Source organism: Vulpes vulpes, chromosome 7 (assembly GCF_048418805.1).
Source record: "Vulpes vulpes isolate BD-2025 chromosome 7, VulVul3, whole genome shotgun sequence".
Lineage (NCBI taxonomy): Eukaryota > Metazoa > Chordata > Mammalia > Carnivora > Canidae > Vulpes > Vulpes vulpes.
This window is the reverse complement of record NC_132786.1, coordinates 76,906,957-76,927,904: the sequence shown is the minus strand read 5'-3', so window position 1 is coordinate 76,927,904 and position 20,948 is coordinate 76,906,957. Positions and strand designations below refer to the sequence as shown.

At 36.7% G+C, this 20,948-nt stretch overlaps 1 protein-coding gene across 1 annotated transcript; it reads left to right on the top strand.

The window, feature by feature from the left end:
* The first annotated feature begins 1,177 nt into the window (after nt 1-1,177).
* HYAL4 (hyaluronidase 4) lies at nt 1,178-8,541 on the top strand. The gene is made up of 3 exons (XM_026018683.2): nt 1,178-2,159; nt 6,052-6,141; nt 7,891-8,541. Exons 1-3 carry the CDS (start codon nt 1,182-1,184, stop codon nt 8,290-8,292), a joined length of 1,470 nt encoding a protein of 489 aa, XP_025874468.2. The 5' UTR covers nt 1,178-1,181; the 3' UTR covers nt 8,293-8,541.
* The last annotated feature ends 12,407 nt before the right edge of the window (nt 8,542-20,948 follow it).

The following is a 20,948-nucleotide window of genomic DNA, read 5'->3' as shown; positions in this document are numbered from 1 at the left end:
AAATTTTGGTTTTACTCCGTGTTCTAGACCTAAAAAATGCTATACAGTTTAGCTGGTGACATCTAGTGGTGAAAAATGATGATTACATACAACATGCAGTGCTTGCAGCTTTGCTGATGGAAATATTCAAAAACCACAGATTCCATGGAAAAAAAACCTATGTCAGTCGGAGTTTCTAGTTGTAACCAATCAAAACAAAATCTCACTGATTTGAGCCAAAAAGTGCTGTCCCAGGAGGACAATGTTGCCACTTAACACCAACACTATGGATATGTGGTTCTGGATGCCCCAGTAGGAGCTGCCACTCCTGGACATGGGAATTTCTGGCACCACCACCTTTCAGGTTCTTTGGTTCTTAAGATGTCAATTCAAAGTCTAGGGTAGGAAGAAAGGCACACACACACACACACACACACACACAAACAAGGTCTAGAGTAGGATGGATCTTGGCCACTAACACATATGGGTACCCTAGCTGCAAGGGAGCCTATGTAAGCATCTGGACGTTTGGGCTTACTTAATGAAACAATAAAAAGTTATTATAAGATTAAATGAGATGACTATTTGATAAAGTACTTAATCTTGGTGCCCAGAATTTGATGAGTTTTCCAGAATGATAGTTGATACAATTCTACATTTTTATTCAATCGTGAGCTTTTTTTGAGGTTAAGGACCACATCTTGTTCATTTTATATTCTGGACATAGGGTATGAAGTTCTGTGAGTGTTTTTCGTTTTTTGTTTTGTTTTGTTTTGTTTTTGTTTTTGTTTTTGTTTTTTAGATTTTTAAAATTTATTCATGAGAGACACAGACACAGAGAGGTGGAGACATAGGCAGAGGGGAGAAGCTGGGAGCCTGATATGGGACTCGATTCCAGGAACCCAGGATCACTACCTGAGCTGAAGGCATATGCTCAATCACTGAGCCACCCAGGCATCCCAGTTCCATGAATATTTATTAAATTGCACTGCTTGCCTCTGAATAGAAGCAAGCTTCTATTCTACCCTTGCTTCTATATCTCAATTTATGTATAGTCCTCTTTCAAACCTTTAAAGAAAAAGCACTTTAAAATAGAAATATATACCAATAATAATAATATCCATCCAGTATTTAAATTTTTTTCCTCCAAATTATCACTAATAGAAAATTACATCTCCCTACAGGTCTTCCACAGTACATTAATGCAGAAGATAAGATTTTATCTTATGAAAGTATTATCTGATGGACAATTAAGGCTTTGTGTTGTTCAACCAATACATCTCACATCATGGCTGCTCATATTCTTCATTCTGAAGTCTATCTCTTCTCTAAAACCTGCCCGGCTTCCAATTTATCAAAGGAAACCTTTTATAGCTGCTTGGAATGCCCCAACGGATCAGTGTTTGATAAAATACAATATAGGATTAAATTTGAAAATGTTTCAGGTTATTGGAAGCCCACTGGCCAAGGCCAGGGGGCAAAATATCACTATATTTTATGTCAACAGATTGGGATACTATCCATGGTATACATCACAGGGGGTTCCCATTAATGGGGGTCTCCCCCAGAACATAAGTTTGCAAGTGCATCTAGAAAAAGCTGACCAAGATATTAATTATTACATCCCTGCTGAAGATTTCAATGGACTTGCTGTTATAGACTGGGAATACTGGCGACCTCAGTGGGCCCGTAACTGGAACACAAAAGATGTCTACAGACAGAAGTCAAGAAAACTGATTTCTGACATGCAAGAGAATGTATCAGCTACTGATATTGAATATTTAGCCAAAGCAACCTTTGAAGAAAGTGCAAAAGCTTTCATGAAGGAAACCATCGAATTGGGAATTAAGAGTAGACCCAAGGGCCTCTGGGGTTATTATTTATATCCTGATTGCCACAATTATAATGTTTATGCCCCGAATTATACTGGGTCATGCCCAGAAGAGGAAGTTTTGAGAAACAATGAGCTCTCTTGGCTCTGGAATAGTAGTGCTGCTTTATATCCTTCTATTGGTGTCAGAAAATCTCTTGAAAACAATGAAAACATTTTGCGCTTCTCGCGATTTCGAGTGCATGAATCCCTGAGGATCTCCACCATGACATCCCATGATTACGCTCTGCCTATCTTTGTCTACACAAGGCTAGGCTACAGAAATGAGCCCTTATTTTTTCTTTCTAAGGTAAGACATCCCTTGCAAAGATGGGGAGATTTCCATCCTGTTCTTAAAAGAGACTTTTTTTTTTCTTCAAGGTTTTATCTATTTATTTGCGAGACTGAGAGCACAAGCAGGGCGAGGAGCAGAAGGAGAGGGAGAAGCAGACTCCTGCTGAGCAGGGAACCCCATACAGGGTTGATTGCAGAACCCTGATGTCATGACCTTAGCCAGAGGCTGATGCTTAGCCTACTGAGCCACCAAGATGCCCCTAAAACAGACATTTCTTTGTTAATTCTCTTCTTTGAAGAATTCCCAATTATGCTCTTTCCTAAGAGCATAATTGTTCCTAAACTACCATCCACTTAGACTCTTTATTTATGCCAACTGAATCTTAATTATTTATCATTCTTTTAAGGAACATGGTATGGAAGGAAGGTTAGAAGACAATAAGAACAACTCCTCCCCACTTTCCTCCCCAACTTTGATGGTGCTCCCTCATGATTGGCCTTTATTGGAGCAGGTAGTGGTGGACCAGCTGGAAAGTCAGAGAGGGGATTTTAAAATGGAGTAGTTTGCTCACACATGTGGAAGTGTAATTGGAAGTGTTCTTGCTTCTGGCCTCACCATCTAATATCAAGAGGAAAATGTTTTCTTTTTAATGTGTAATACCGGTTTTGATAAAAGGTACAAGAGAGGCACAACAATGTGAATACATGTAACACTACTGAACTATACACTTAGAAATGGTGAAGGTAGTAAATTTTATATGCCTTTTTACCACAATTAAATAGTTCTTAAAAATTAAAAAAATTTTTTAAAGGCATAGGGGCATTACAAATCTGCAAAAAGTAGGTGGATCTATAGATTTAGCCATCTGGTTTATTCTTGACTCTATGACCATAGCTAATGGAAAGTTGGTAAGAATGGTGCAAGTTTTTAAATTCCATCATAAATTCATCACCAGTCCATGATTTTGCAATCCTAGGTTAAAACTTACAAATACAAGTTTTAGTCTATTTATTTTACTACTGTAGCCAAAGACCTCCCATAAACCACAAGGGTAACTTTTAAAATAGATGAACTTTTGGCCCAATTATCTCTGCCTTCTTCTCCCCTTGCTACTCTACTCACTCAGATGGAAACTTCTAGAAATAAAAACTTAAAAGCAGATGACACTCTAGTGGTTGGACTTGGGTAATTATGTGTAGACTTACTATGTTAAGAAGAGTTGAGACTCGTTCAGGCTTTTACATGGGTGGTATAGTGGTATTTTAAGATATTATTGGATACTATGGGCTTATCACATTTCTTCCTTCTCCACCATTACAAGTTTCAATTCATCAGTGTGTCTTAAAATATAAAGATGTTCTGACTGTGAGGCACCCAAGGGAGAAGGCTCATCCAGATGAGGATGTTAGTATGACCAATAGGTATCTATGGAGCATATAGGGAGTACAGCTTAATCCTCAGAGGAAGAAAAGGCACAGATGTATCGGGATTTGGTAAATGCTAAGCCTTGGACACCATTGATGAGGTCAGTAAGAAAAAAAAGTCTTTATTGTGAACTGATATTTGTACTTCCAGAAAAGTCAGCAACAAATGATTAATAACGATAGGAAATCAATACTACCCAGGAGGTTTAAAAAGTTCTCTAGAACTTCTTGACCCTGGAACTGAAAGTTAAATACTACTTCCTTCTATGAAACTTCTTTACATTTTATATTTGGCTTAAACAAGTTTCTATCTTTGATGATAATACATTTACTTTTGAAAGAAATAATAAACTTTAAAGGATGAAGTGTTCATATTGAAAGATTAGTTTAGACTACTGGTACATTGTGCACATTCTATAAACCTAGATAAGCTTCCTTGAGTAGCTATAACCTCAGAAATGTTTCTGTTCCAAAGAAATAAGGAACAAAGGTTAGGGTATCATTAAGAAACAGCTCTCAGGCAGCCCTGGTGGCTTAGCCGTTTAGCGCCGCCTTCAGCCCAGGGTGTGATCCTGGAGACCCGGGATCCAGTCCCGCGTCAGGCTCCCAGCATGGAGCCTGGTTCTCTCTCTGTATCTCTAATAAATAAAAAATATTTAAAAAAAAAAAAAAAAGAAAGAAGAAGAAGCAGCTCTCTTTGACAGGCCCAGGAATCATTCTGTAACATTCTGAAAACTTTCTGAATGGGAAGGTATTTCCAAATATTTCAAACCATCAGTTCAGCCACCATTTTACTCTACCCTCTGTAAAAATATGCCCACAAAATTTTTGAAACCTTTTGAAACGATATTCATTTACACCAAATCATAAATGACAAATAATGGCTTCCATTTCTAATCTTCCCCCAAGATAGCTGCACTTTATTTTTAAGATTTTTTATTTTTAAGTAATCTCTATACCCAATGTGGGGCTCGAACTTAACAAACCTGAAATCAAGAGTCATATGTTTCACTGGCTGAGCCAGCCAGCACTCTGATATCTGCACTTTAGAGTAGTCGTGTATGTGTGTGTTTGCACAAGTATATACAAACATATATAGTTAGGATTACAAAAATGATTTAACAATAAGTAGCAAATTTCCTCACCTATCCAGACCTCAGTACCTCAGCGTCTTAAGATATACAATGAGGCACTATTACCTGCCCTACCTACCTAGCGGTAATACTATGAAAATCAAATGAGAAAATTTGAGACGCTACAAAAATATATGTAATATAGAGTTTCTGATTCAGCATGGTAAGAAGCTTGGAAATTGCCACTCCATCCTAACAAGTGAAAAACTAAACAGACTGAAAAATCAAAGCTTCATAAAAAAAAGAAAAAAGAAAAAGAAAAATCAACTCTTTTTAGATTCATGAGGACACAAGACAAATTCCTGCCCTCAAAATTTGAGGTGAATTACAGAGAATACAGAGAATCACAACTTACTAGATCAGAAATCTCTGTGGGAACCACTGCCAGAGTAGGGAAATCTGAATTACAATTGATGAGTTGCTAGAGACTCAGTGAAGACAAATCTGAGAAATAAAAACTCCAGGGGACTCAGTCATGGGTGGGTATGTACTTTTGTGAGTTTTCCCTCTAAAAGCTTATCAGGTGCTCACAATGAATATCAGAGAAAAATCTTATGCATCTAGCAGGGGGCAGGAGAAAAAGAACTGTTTTGAATACTCAACAACATTCTGTTCTTCTTAACAAAGTCTGCCCTCAGGAGAAACTATTCAACCAGAGCCAAACCTACTGGGGACTTAGCAGAGCCTAAGTGAAGGGGGCACGGGGGGGGGGGGGGGGGGGGGGGGGGGGGGGTGCGGGGTGGGGGGGTGGAATAAATACTCAACTCCAGTTGGCTCGGGTCTCCCACTTGCAAGGGAAATGCCCTGCTCTAGCCCCATCTAGCCAGCCTATCTCACCTAAGAAGGGGCTAGACCAAATTAGAGCCTGCAGGGCCTTAACACTGTATTGCTTTGCCTGGTCTTGGGATCCAAATGACACAAACCCCCTCCGGGTCCCTGTGGAGGCAAAGTCCTCAGGGGAGTGTTGCAAACAGGGAAGAGAATTTAGCTAAGAGGAATGCAAGGTATTCTTTACATTCGGAGAAGAAAAATTTCTGGGCCATGTACGGATGGCTGGTTTGTGTGCATGTGACCTTAGTTGACTTTGATTAAACAGCTTCTGTTGGCTATTTCTAGGCTGTCATCAAAATAATATCCTGTTTGGGAAAATTCAAGCTTTTCCTTAAAAATATTTAGTATGCTCTTCCATGTGAATATGGAGTATAACTTAGAGCCTTGGTTTATTCAATATCTATTTTACTCTGAGAACTAAAGAATCATCCTATTATATTGAACTCAACCTCGAATCCTAATCCCTGGCATGCTGTTTTATAGCCAAATGAATAATGAACTCTATTGTCTTCAATCTAGCAAGATCTAATCAGTACTATTGGAGAAAGTGCTGCCTTGGGAGCTGCAGGCATTGTTATCTGGGGAGACATGAATTTAACTTCGTCTGAGGTAAGGCAGTACCTTGAAGGTATAGTTAATATTATTTAAAGTATTTGCTCTTTTTTTTTATAGCTAACTCCAGTTGGAGCTCTCATGGCTCCCACAATAAACCAGCTTTAGACTTCAAGTCCAAATCAGTGCCTAATACATAGAAGGAGCTCAATAGTATTATTAACTTTTGTTAAGATAGTAATCATATTACTGACATTTGTAGACTATTATGTGCTGGGATTGTGCTAATTGCTTTTTGTTTTGGATGTGCTCACTTACTGGTCATAATAACCCTTATGCGGTAGGGTTATTTATTTATAAATGAAACAAAAGAGGAAATCCAACTAGGGTAAATAGCTAGTTAGGCGAGTTAATGGCATTAACTGCAGTTTGACTGGAGCCCTTGCATTTAACTACTACATACAATGTGTCATATCCTATTTTGAGAAGAAGAAACAGATGGTAACTTTTTAATCTCCGCATTGAATCTATTTTTTCTTTATGGAGAAGTTAGCTGAAAATTAATAGCATTTAAAATGAGACCTATATAGTTCTTCTCAAATTTCTCCCAGCTCAGATATTATTTACCCTAATAAATCTTTCTAGTTTTCCCCAATCCACATTAGTCACAGCCTCTTCTGTATTTCCAGATGCTGTTTGTTTATATCTCTATAATACGATATGTTTGCCTGGAATTGTAATGCTCGTATCCTCAACACTTTTTGTTAAATTGAATTTTTTGCAAGTTCATGATGATCTGATATTATTCTTAGGATTGCACAGGCTCAATTTGTTGCTGTCAAGGTACCTGTCATGAAACTGTGACAATATAAGGTTAAAGTTTCCTCTGTCTAATATAAGAATTTGGTAGAAGTGGGGAGAATCAATTCCTGACCCTCTAGGTGTGACATTCCCTCCCCCAGCCCATGCGGCTCAAGAGAGGAGCTCCATCAGGATGCTGAGTGCACAAACCAGGTGGCCTCTGTTTAGAACACATAATCGGAACCACAAAAAAATGATCCAGTCAGCCTTCCAGGCTTTCCTGTGTTTCAATTGTGTACAGATGTCCAGAATCCAGGGCAGTTGATATTTGAGCATAAATAACAGGAAAATCTAGGAAGCTACAGGTTGCCACTTAACAATTAACTGGTAGAATATGAGAATTCAGGTTCCTACACAACCCTGAAAGGTGGCCAGAGGACAGCAACTCTGGCATGATTTCTAATTTGGGTTTGTTCTTTTTTTCACATTCCATTAATGTGGGGGGCCAGAAGGAGAAAAAAAGATGTAAATGGAAAGAAGGCAAGGTCATCATATGCTGACTCTGGGACCCATTGACAAGTTCAGTTGCTTAGCCCTAGTGTAACCTATTCTCCATCTCCTGCCTCTTGGACTTGCATCCTTTCTTTTTTCTTTTTTCTTTTTTCCCTGGAAGGATTATATTTATTTATTCATGAGAGAGAAGCAGAGACATAGGCAGAGGGAGAAGCAGACTCCCTGTGGGAAGCCTGATGTGGGACTCAATCCCAGGACTCTGGGGTCACACCCTGGGCTGAAGGCAGATGCTGAATCACTGAGCCACCCAGGTGCCCCCTTGCAGCTTTCCTGATCAGGTTCCCTGTGTTGCAGCATCTGAGCCTAAGAGATCAACAACAGGAGCCAAATGTTAGGTTTCACTCAGGTCCAAAGAACTGCCTTGTGGGCCCAAATGCTCTAACCCTATTAGTGCCAAAACCCACTAAGACCCATTTGTTTCTACATTTCTAGGGCAACTGTACAAAGGTGAAGCAGTATGTGAGTTCTGACTTAGGACACTACATAGTCAATGTGACCAGAGCGGCTGAGGTGTGCAGCCTTCACCTGTGCAGGAGTAACGGGAGATGCATAAGGAAGGTATGGAAAGCTCCTGATTACCTGCACTTGAACCCTGCAAGTTACCACATAGAGGCCTCCAAGGATGGAGAATTTATTGTGAAAGGAAAAGCATCTGATATGGACCTGGAAGCGTTGGAGGAGAAGTTTTCCTGTCACTGTTATCAGGGATACGAAGGAGCCGACTGTAGAGGAACAAAGACGGCTGACGGCTGCTCTGGGGTTTTCTCTTTTTCTAGCTCACTAATAACACTAGGCCTGCTGGTTTTAGCAGGTTATCAGAGTATCTGGTCATGACATAATTGAGTTTAAATGGAACTGTGTGCCCTGTAGAGTAGTCACTTAAAGAAAAGATGAAACTTAGGACTTTTTTTTTTTCTCTTATGAAATACATTGAAAAGGTAGCATAAGTAGACATTATGTACGTCACTTAACATAAACAAGAGCATATTGCTTTATTTGGCCCTGATTTGGTTAAGAAACCAGATCCAGGAATAAAATCAGTGCAGTCCTCTTCCTTACTGGAATGTTTAAGCTGTATTCAAACTAGACCCGTATATTTTAGTCTTTATATGAACATATGTGTATGTACATATACATATTAAATTATTGATTTCAAAGCCTGTGGGTGTTTTTTTGTTTGTTTGTTTGTTTTGCCTAGAAATGTATTAAGGACAGATTGCTAAGCAATTATCTGAATCAATGGAAGAAGTCACCTCAGGGTATGAACTGGTCACTCGATCTACTGAAAAGGACCAAATGCAAAGTTCCTTGTCCCAGCCTTAGGTTCACACTGGGCTTCTGTTCCCCACCTGAGCTCACTGAGTGCAAAACTAGGTCCTGATGTAGCTTCTCATGGGAGGTGCAGAGGCTGAGGCAAATGGAACTGTTTTCAACTCATTGCAAAGCCATCTATTCCAATATGGGGCTTCTCTTTTCCACTATGAGTCCTTCTTTCACAGACCGTGGCAATTTAAACACCGTAAAAGGCTTCAGGAGAGTATTCACGTTTGCCTAGGCTGACATTGCTCTAAATCCAGAAATTGATGTCATACTACTAAAAATGTAGTTTGTGTCTTTTTCAACAAAAATCATCACTAAAAATATATTTAATAAACATTTAAGGGACCCAGAAGTGCCATTGAGAAGGGGTTCTACCAAAAATATTTGATATTTTGGTTCCCACATGTAAGTTTTTAAGCAGTGGTTTAGAGTCAGTTTGAATCTAATTTAAATCATGCTTTCATTACTCAACTGGATGTGCAACTCTAGGTAAGTTATTTATATTTCCCATTTTCTCATCTGAAATTTGGTAATACAGTTCTCAGCTCAGTGGATTCTCAAAAGTAAATGGAATAGCACATCCCATGCATACTTTGGCTCTTATACATGTTGCTAATCTTCAACTATCTTCCCTTAATCATCAAAGTAACAGAAACACTTAGAATAAAACAAAGTCTTGACCAATTTCCTCGTTCTTCTTCTTCTTTTTTTTTTTTTTGAAGATTTTTTACTTTATTCATGAGAGACCCAGAGAGAGACAGAGACCCAGGCAAAAGGAGAAGCAGGCTACATGCAGGCAGCCCAATGCGGAACTTGACCCCAGGATCCTGGAATTACAACCTGAGCCAAAGGCAGATAGATACTCAACCACTAAGCCAGCCAGGCGTCCCCAATTTCCTCTTTCTGATGTTATGTTTTCTTTTTTTAAAAGATTTTATTTATTTAGTCATGAGAGACACAGAGAGGAAGAGATGCAGGCTCCATGAAGGGAGCCCGATGTGGGACTTGATTCTGGGACCCCAGGGTCACGCCCTGGGCCAAAGGCAGGTGCTAAACTGTTGAGCCATCCAGGGATCCCCGTTATGTTCTATTTATAAACCACTTATGCGTTGTTGAGAGGCATGTTCTACCCCTGGAGAAAATCTACTTAGAAGGTAAACCCTAGATACATATAATGCTATAATAGAAGGCATCTTTTCTCTTTTCTAGGAAACCTTTCAATCCAAGTGTGCTGTTTTTAGCTCTGAGTCCAGCTTGTCAGACTAATGGACATGGTTAAGGTCTAATTTCTAAATGTGAAATACAAGTGAAAACAAAAAACTTTTACAATACTATGAATGAGAGGTATCATTGCATAAACTTTTAAAAATTTTATTTTTTATATCAAAGATGATATAATCACATAGAAAACTTAGAAAATAGAAAAATAAGGAAAGTCACAAATAATCACTCTTGACATATTGGCAACTTTTGGTGTATTTCTAGTCTTCTAAAGTGTTTTTTTTTTTTTTTTACATGATTGTAATACAAATCATGCATAATTTTGTGTCCTGTGTTTTTCACTTAACCATGCTATAAGCAGACTTCGTACTATTTCATAATCTTCATAAATGTTATTTGAATGTCATCTTTAAAGCCACATAATAATCTATCGACTGGATGGAGCAAAATTTCATCAACAATTTTCCATAAGTTTGTTTGTTTGTTTGTTTATTTGAAAGAGACAGAGAGGAGGCAAGGGGCAGAGGGAGAAGGAGAGGGTGAATCCCAAGCACATTCCCCGCTGACCAGGGAGCCTGATGTGGTTCTCCATCTCATGACTCCAAGACCATTACCTGAGCCAAAATCAAGAGTAAGAAGCTTAGGACTGAGCCACCCAGGTGCCCCCCATAAATTTTAATTTTTAAATGTCAAGCTTTTACCGTTTAGTCACTTCATCAGAGAATACTTTCCAGATCACCCTCCTAATTCATTAATTCACCTAATAATCAGTTTTTACATTCATCAATTTATTAAGCATTACTTCTTATCAGGCACTGTTGAAATGTATGCTTGAACAAAACAGAGGCTTGTCTTCCCAGAATTTACATTTTAGCTGGAAGAGACAGATATTAAATATATAAATAAGCAATTTATATCAAATATTAGCTCTTTTTATCTTTTGGCCTGTAGTATTTATCATCATCTGACAATGGTGTATATTACATATTTGTTTATTTCTGTCTTCCCTTACTAGAATGTAAACTAGAAAAATGAGGACTTCATTATGTTCAGTATTTGCTAGAATACTACTTGCTATAGTGCCTAGCACATAGTATGTGTCCTAAGTATTTTGAATGAATGAGTCATTCAATGGTTCAGTAACTTGAATCAATGGCAGCTACATTATTTATGATAAGGGTTGTTTTTTTTTTTAATTCTACACATTAATAGTAAGATATTGCCAAACCATACTCAAATACTCAAGCATTAGTGTTCTATTCTAATCCTAGAACGTTAGCTCTTGAAATCTGTAGTTTAACTCCTCTGTTGAAGAACTCAGGCCTAAAGAGAATGAATCACTTGGCAAAGTCAAAGAGCCAGTTTGTAAAAGAACCGAATCTGGTGGTGGGGATGGGTGAAGTAGGTAATGAGCATTAAAGAGTACATTTATCATGATGAGCACTAATTGTTGAATCACTATATTGTACCCCTGAAACTAATACAACACTGTATTTTAACTACAGTGGAATTAAAATAAAAAACTTAAAAAAAAAAAAAAACTCCTCTAACTCCCCCCCCCCCCCCCCCCCCTTGGCAAAAGGAAAAGTTTTCTTTCCTTTTTGAAAAGGAAAGAGTTTGGAGTTGCTGAGTTTTCTTTCCAACCTAACTGGTTGTAATGGAATCCAAATATATTCTTTCAGCTTTTGACCATGAATGTAATGCATTTTTAAAATTTAATTTGGCCTACTATTTCTAATCATGTTCAATCAAACTCCAGATATTCCAGTCGTAGATTCTCTGTTTAATTTGGCTTACTTCTGCTGGAAAGGAAATCTACTTCCTGAGCTGCTTAATGACCATAGCTTCTTTAGATTGTCCTAACTTCCCTTTATGGAAACAGTAAGGTACTTATCCTCTCTAATCTGCAATATTCTATTTTATAAAAGGGAGACAATAATGGTTTCTTTTGTCCTTTTATACTGACTTAATGAAATCAAGTAGGTAAAATACTTAGTATAAAACCTGGCACATAAAAAACTCCTAACAAATGTTAACTATTATTATCAAGTACTTTCAATATGGGTCTTCATAAAAGCTGTGACAGGCAATATTATCTCTATTTTGAAGAAAAAGTTACATATGATTCAGAGTATTGAAATGACTACTTAATATTGCAAAGAAGTATCCAGGCCTTGAGCCCTTTTTTGGGAAACTTGTTTTTCTTTTTAAGATATTTTATTTATTCATTTGAGAGAGACAGAGAGAGAGAGAGGGCACAAAAAGGGGGGAGCGCCAGAAGAAGAGGGAGAAGCAGACTCCCCACTGAGCAGTGTGGCCAATGCAGATGCAGGGCTCAATCCCAGGACCCAGGACCCCAGGATCATGACCTGAGTGAAAGGCAGATGCTTAACCAACTGAGCCACCAGGTGCCCCTTCTTGGGGCATTTAAGAAACTTAAATTAGTTATCTTTTCATCAGATCTCAGCAGAATACAGGAGATTTATTTGTACCAAATTTCTTTATACTAATCTATAGATATATAACCTACAAATATACTGATTCTGGTATCAGGTATTCAGTGCTTTTTTTGACCCCATGTAAGAAAAATGGTTAAATTAATCTACTAGCAATGTACCCTTAGCTTGCATACTCTAAATATCATTTACATATAAAAGAAACCAAGTTCTCTTAAGTAAATGTCCGATTTTAGGTCTAAGAAGGAAATGTACGCAATAATCAGAAATATCTTGTTATACTACTAAGCAGGGATGCTATCAAACATCACTAGAATTATATCAAAAATACTCACTAGTCAACTTAGAGTCTTCTGCTGCCAAATGTGGGAAAATTCAAGAGTCATTAAAGAAGTGCAATCCATGAAGTCAAAATGATATTAAAGAAAAACCTTCATTGATCACCTTTGAAGAATATTAAGGAACCAACTTATTACTTTGAAAACTGTTAAATACAAGGGAAAAACCAACCATTTATTATCCATATCGTATATGAACTCTATACACCTCAGGGTAACCAAAGAGTGGAGGAAGGAAATATTCAAGGGAATAAATGAAGAAAGTATGAGACTATCGGAATATAACTATTTTGCAATTCCTAATGAATTAATGAATAAGGCACAGATCATCACGGCTGCTAACATCATGATAAAAGATAAAGCCAGACATTACATACCACCTAACCAAAGTATGTAACACTAGCTAAGGATAAATCCTTCTAGAAATCAACAGAAATCTGATCAGGTATCTTCAAATTCACAAGAAACATTAGGAACAAAGGAAAATGCAGAACAACATGACAGGGGTATAATAATCAAAATTCAGCTCTTAAGGAGCTTTATAGGACAAATAATCAGTTTTATCAACAAATAAATTGCAAAAAAATAAATAAAGGAGAATGAACCCACCTGTATATCAACATAGGGCTTGTTAAGTGAATTATAGCAGATCTAGACAATGGGATAAGATTCAGCTCTAAAAGGAAATGAGGAACTTCTCTGTATGCTGTCAAAGGATCTCTAAAATACAACTGTCTTGTTTGGGTTTCATTTTCACTTCTATCTAATCATATTGGAGGCAACTCATGACCTTATACATTAGAAATGTATTTCCAAAAATAAAAAGAAAAAAAGAAATGTATTTCCATCATGTTTTATTTTATTTTATTTTTTTTTTTGCAATCACAAGAGGGTTTATTTACAAGCTCGAGCCTGGGTCCAAGTACACCCAACTCAGCAGAGCAGGGATTTGGACCATCATGTTTTAGATACACTTTCTGGGTATAGCTAAACTAATCTAAAATTTCTTAAGATCTAGTGGTTATGGAACTCTAAAAGGATCCAAATACAAAAGCCAAAATTGACCAACTAACCAGCATAAGCCATTATTAAGTCATGTACCTCAAATATAAAGTAATAAATAGGTTCTATTCAATATTTTTTAGAAATTTGCTTATTCTAAATCTTGGGCAGCAGCTCTATTATTAGAATTCAAAATGATAGAATAAATTTCAATAATGGGAAAAATAAATGTATCAAAGTGAATCTTAATATTGTGCTTTTTGTTTCTACTAGAGAACTAAATGTATAAACTTACTGATTCCTCTGTCTTTAATGCTAATTTTAAGAACTTGGAAAATTTTTAATATTGCTGAACATTTGTTTATGAACTTGACACTTTGTTATTCTCTGCAGATCCAGGAACCATTAATTTTTCACTTCAATGAAATTCACTTCAAATCCCTTTTGTTATGGAAACTTAGAACAGAGTACATACTCCATTCTTTGTATTCGGAAAATAAAAATCTTAGGTCACCATTGAGACTGCTTATTGCATTCTGTTATATTAAGATACTAAGAGAAGTAATTTTCTGCAATCAAATTTATTGCTACACCCAAAATAACACAATTCCTTTGTCAAGGAAAAAATAAATAATAAATATTATTTTTCTACTATATTGCCTATTGCACTGTTTATACACCTAAGTGTACAAGGATGCTATACTCTTTCACCAAGGAGCACTTATTGATTTTAAATTAATTTGTTTGTATTCTTAGAATCTATATTTCCCTCTGGGCATATGAAATCTGTCCTTACTCTCTTTAAAAAATATTAATTTATTTTGCCCTTTGGAGGTAGACAGTGCAAGATTCTCTTCCACAAAGAACACAGGGACTAAATATTGTCAAACTCACTACCTGATCATCTCAAGATAGTACATGACATTCTAGCTATTGCCTCTGAATTCCAGGCAGCACAATGGAAGAAAGTCCAAATAAAGCAAACACAATAAATCTCTGTTAATGTATATTTCCCAGAAACCATCTGGGGAAATAATGCATTAGTTTATATCCTTTGGTAGAATTTGATCACTCAACTCCATTTAGCAGCAAGGAAGACTGGCAAATGTGGTCTTTATTATTCCTGACAGCCATTTGGCTAGACCATTAAAAAATGGAACAGGAGATTGGGAAATAATGAATAATCTATGCAACTACTACATCCTGGATGGTGGACGCTTTTTTCATTTAATTTTTTCCTTCTGCTACTCACTAAAATTTCCTGAAAAGCAGGGACATCTTATTCACCATTGTATCTCTAGATCAAACTCAGACCAGACACACAGGAAGTACCTGAAAAATATTTGTTAAAACAATAAATAATAACTTGCTAGCCAGAGACGCATATTAAAATCATTTGGGGAGCCAACCCAAAACAAGCATTCTTGGGCCTTCTAGCTACTGTGGTGTCAAAAGTCTTGAACTTACATGCATATTCTGAAAAAGCTCCCCAATCAACTCTCATGTGTATTCCCAGTGAGAAAAACATTAAGCTAAATAATAAGAGAAGAAAAAGTAATGTAATCTTTTAAAAAACATTAATTGGAGTTCTGCTTCACAACCTAGGTGGTACTGACCGCAAACAGATTGTTCTTAAGAATTGTGAAAGCCATAATGTGGGAATGCTTTCCTCTCTCTACTTCTCCCTTCTTTCTTCTTTTCTTTCTCCTTTCTTTTCTTGTTTCCTTCCTTCCTTCCTTCCTTCCTTCCTTCCTTCCTTCCTTCCTGTTAAATTGCATTTCTGTCCAGTATTTTACTTCTTTTCATTTTAATTTCCCAAATTAAACATGATTACTATTTTTATTATATATAGACACTTTAGCTTTACTTATGTATTTACCTTTGATTCCCTCATTTTACATTTTTATATATCAAATTTCTGTCTAGGATCACTTTCCTTTTTACTGAGGATCATCTTTTATAGTTCCATTAGTGAAAGTCTACTGGGGGAGAATTCTCTATGTTTTTAATTTGATAATTTCTTAATTTTACCCTTAATTTAGAAAGTTAGTCTCAGTGGGTATAAATGTATAGATTGATGGTTATTTTCCCTTAGCATTTTGTAGATCCTTATCATAGTTTCTTATTGTTTTTGGTGATAAAACTGCTTTCTTTCTTTCTTTTTCTTTTTTTTTTTTTTTTGATAAAACTGCTTTCTATCTAATTGCCTTCCTTTGTAAGTAATCTGGCCCATTTTACAAGTCTAATTTTGGAGTTCTGTAGTTTTGGTTTAGGGTCTAAATGGTTTTTTTTTTTTCTGCTTATCCTGCTTATCATTTGATAGTTTTTGCTTAATCATTTTTATTATTCCATATTGCTACTTTTTAGCCTTTTATACATAGATATTTAATATTTAATATTTGATATTTATAATTCTTGAATATTAGGAGATTGTATATTTAATGTTTCTTATTCTTGCTAACCTTAATAATAATACCATATTTATTTGTGTGTTTAGCAATTTTTCATAATGAATTCATATTTTCTTGATTTTAATCTGTGAGAATTCTAAGTGTCAAAAATTTGGGTTGCTTTCTTATACAGAGGATTTTTAAAAAATTGTACAACTTAATTGAGATATAATTCACATATTATATAATTCATCAAAGTATTCATTTCAGTGGTTTTTACTATATTCACAGAGTTGTGCATTCATTACCCCATTAAATTTTAGAATATTTTTATCACTCCCCCCAAAACTACAAACCCTTTAGCAGTCACTCTTCATTATTCCCCAATTCCCCCATCTAATCCTAGGGAATCACTCATCTACATACATGACATGCCTGAAAGTGACAGGTGGAAGAAGTCAGCCCCAAATTAGTTAATGCTCTGTTCTAGAAAAGTCTTCACCATTAAACGAGTCATAAGAGTTTTTCAAATGCTCTCAGCTTGATTCTTATAAGATAAAATTTTACTTCACAAGAGGATTAAGAATGGCATTTCCCCCTGTTTGTATTCTCTCATTTTCTCATATAAAGAAATAAATAAAATCTTTAAGAAAAAAAATAACATTTCCTTTGTGGAGCCTATATCCTCCAAGAAAAAATATTCTGAGATGCTAATGAGAGTCAATATCAGGGGCTATTTTCCAGTTGCTCCAGAAATACAGCAAAGATGTTCTTTATTAGCAATAGTACAAGGTTAAATCTTGTATTCCTTAGCCAAGACCAAGCATCCCCTTTTCAATCACCTTTCATAGACTTCCAAAGTTTAACCTATAGTTATTTACTTGGCTTTCAACTTATTCAAAACTGACTTTCTCCAGAACTTTGTCACCATTGGGGTTGATTGTCAAAATCCAGGAAGAGGTAAGGGAGAGGAGAAAACAAATTGTACATGAGTAATCACTAGTGACTAGGTCAGGGTGAACTAAATTGTCCTGACTGGGTAGATTCCTTCTGTTGCCTAGTTTAATAATTAATCACAAGTAAATAATAAGATTTCCACACTGAAATCAAATGTTGCGTTTGAACTTCCCTATTCTTTCTTTTCATTGGTCCTTGAACCATATATTATTAACAGACACTGGCAACGCTCACACAGGTCCCCCTAGGTCCCTTATATAATCTGTTGTGTATCTTGTTCCCATAGTTAGTGTGCCATTCACTGTGGTTTTGCTTCCCGCAGCCCTTACCTGGATCCCTTGAGTGAGCAAGCTTATGCTGCCCTCCTCAGGACCTCGTTGAAATTGCATCATTTCTTGGCTACAACTTCTGCTTCTTTTATTCTCCTTAAGCGTTTTTTCCTGAGAAAACTTCCTTAATAAATCACTGCACATGAAACTTTATCTTAAGTTAGCTGCTAGGGAACCTGACCCAAAATTCTTTTTGTTCTCCAAATATTTAGAGACAAGCATAAAGAAGGAAGCTTACCTTTTATGTGGATATAATATCACAGCAAGTTAAAACACGAATTGGAGAACACATTAGAACATGTGACAAAGTGCTAATTGTTCTATATAAAGAACTCTTAAACAGATCAATTCAAAACAATGCAAACCGGGACGCCTGGGTGGCTCAGCGGTTGAGTGTCTGCCTTCCCCCCAGGGCGTTATCCTGGAGTTCTGGGATCCAGTCTCACATCATGCTCCCTGTATGGAGCCTGCTTCTCTCTCTGCCTATGTCTTTGCCTCTCCTTCTCTGCGTCTCTCATGAATAAATAAATAATCTTTAAAAAAAAAATGTAAACCTCACATGGGAAAAGGACATAGAAAATCACAGCAAAGAAACTATGAAATGGCCCAATTTCTTAAATAAAAGAAATTGTGATTAAAATGACAATGAGATACCATTTTTACATCTCCTAGGTTGGCAAAGTCTTTATAAAGTATAACAATACAATGTTAGTTTGGATATGGGGAAATCAGGCTTCTCAATTCTTGGAGAGAGTGTTAACTGATATAATCTCTTTAAGAGTCAACATGGTATATTTCACTTAAACGTGGACAAGGCTTACCTTTTCAACCCCCATTGCTATCTTTCTCATTCTTCTTTCAGGTTTTATAATAGCATTTGCTATAGTCTCAATATTTGTGTCCTCTCAAAATTCATAATTTGAAATCCCAACGTGGTGGTATTAGGAAGTGGAGTCCTTGGGAGGTGCTTAGGTCATGAGGGTGGAGTCTTCATGAATGGGATTACTGCCCTTATGAAAAAGCCCACACAGAGTTTATTAGCCTTCTTCCACTATGTAAGGATACAAAGAGAAGTCTGCAACCCGGAAGAGAGCCAACACCTAACTATACTGACACCTCGACCTTAGACTTCCTAGCCCTGACAACCGTAAGAAATAGATTTCTGTTGTATATAAGTGACTTACTCTGTGCTATTTTGTTATAGCAATCCAAATGGATTAAGACAGCATTTATCATTCTGAAATCATTTGCTTGTTTACTTGCTTATTGTCTCCTCACACTAAAGCTCTACAAGAGCCGAGACTGGCCTAAGTGGTGACTTCCATGCCTGTGCTTGACTTGTAATAAATGCTCCACTTAAAATAGTTGAATCAGGGTGCCTGACTGGCTCAGTTGGTGGAGTGTGTGACTCTTAATCTCAGGGTTGAAAGTTCAAGCCCCACAATGGCTGTGGAGATTAAAAATAAAATCTTTTAAAAAATAAAATAGTTAATTACTTCATTTATTAAGTATTACTTAATTTAATCTCCACATCCATTGTGGAGATTAAAAATAAAATCTTTTAAAAAATAAAATAGTTAATTACTTCATTTATTAAGTATTACTTAATTTATTGATTCAACTAAGTAATCAGCACCTATAGTATAGCTGGAGATGCCCCAGTGAATCTAGAACATCTCAATATTCTTCTGTAGTATCTGAAATTCTTACTTAGGCAAATAATTAAGACACTAGGGAGCTTATTAAACTAAAAAAATCTAAATAGAAGTAAATTGACTAAGGAATCGGAGCAATAGGAAGTTGTAACTGAGGTTGTGAGCCAGGTAAGATCAGAATCATGAGGTAATCTTAATTAATTGCAAGCAAGTAGATGGCAGACCTTGGCAGTAGTGTCAGAAGCTTTACTTGGGTTGCAGAGCTTATGGCCAAGAGATGTTTTAAGATAAAGTACAAAGGAGAAACCAGAATTAAAACCAAAGCAGGCAGAGTACTACAGTGTTCACTAGAATGTTCTAAGCAGAGAGGTGAAAACCAGGGCACAGGAGAATATCCTTCAGGCATCAGAACAAATCAAGCGATGAGAAGCTGTGGGGTACAGCCAGAGCCTATGGAGGGCCCATGAGTGCAGGCATAGAAGAGTTAAGGGGAATATATGACATTATTTCTAGATGAAGAGGGAGGCATTAGAGGTGCCAGCAAATTTAGGCAGATTATGACAAAAATAATGGAGACCCCCCCCTTTTTGCCACAGGTAGGAATATGGAAAGGGGCTGGGCTGAGGTGTGGAACAATTCTGTTGCTTCGGACACTATCCTATATTTGACTACAGACACCAGTGCTGCAAGAGACTGAACCTCCAGCCATGCCTCTTTGGGCTGTTTCTGGAGTTCTCTCCCTAAAAATTTAAAATTTGAGTCTAAATCTTTGAAGATAGTCAGAAACTTCTCGCATGTCACCCTTTTTTAATGAAACAAATCTCATGAACTGAAGAAGGCACCTGGGCCACACAGCAACTGGTTTATTTTCCTCATCTGAACTGCTGACGTAAGGCCCTCCAGGACTTTGGCAATAGAGTATATTGGTTCTGAAATCTGAATCTAAGGGATTCAACTGAAACTTGCCTGTCTGAAGTAAAAAATAAAGTTGTGTAGCATGTATAAAACAGACAAAACTTGTGCCTACCTCTGAGGGTTATTATTGGGAAGAAATGTGTTAATATGTGTACAGTGTCTAGAGAGAGAAGGGAAGAAGGGAAAGGGAGGGAAGGAAAGGAAGAAAATTAAAATGTTAGCGACTATTCAACTCTCTTCTTAGATTTGGGACTGAAGCTAGACTCAAGCCAGTGCTGTTTGTCCTCTGTTATCTCAGTGTGCTTTATATGACAAAGATGTAGGCTCAATGCTGATGGGCACAGACTTCACCCTCTCTAGACATTGTACTTTTCTGAGAAAGTTATATGTCAAGGCTGTATTTTATCACTGTTGGCAAAGTTAGAAGGTAATATACATTAACCAGGAAATAAAAGACCCCCATAAATAATTCAAATATACTTCTAATTTAGATAAATTGTTAGTCTTTTAGTTTAAAGGACTTCTTATTCTAACTTCTCAGGTCCTATAATGTGGAAAGTTAGTAACTATGAACACAGCATTTCCACTTACCTGTTCAAAACTGAGTAAATGAGGTCAAAACAAAACATAATTTGCTACCTTCATACCACGTATCATTCAGAGTGAATGAACAAAAAACAATAGTTGTGCAAAAATTAATAGAAAGGGTAAAGTTATCTAAACCCAAAGCAGACAAGTGGTTTAGGAGTAAGAGCACTGCAAATGGGGCCTAACTGCATACCTTTTTTTTTTTTTTTTTAAGATTTTATTTATTTATTCATGAAAAACACACACACACAGAGAGGCAGAGACATAGGTAAAGGGAGAAGCAGACTCCTTGCAGGGAGCCTGATGTGAGACTTGATCC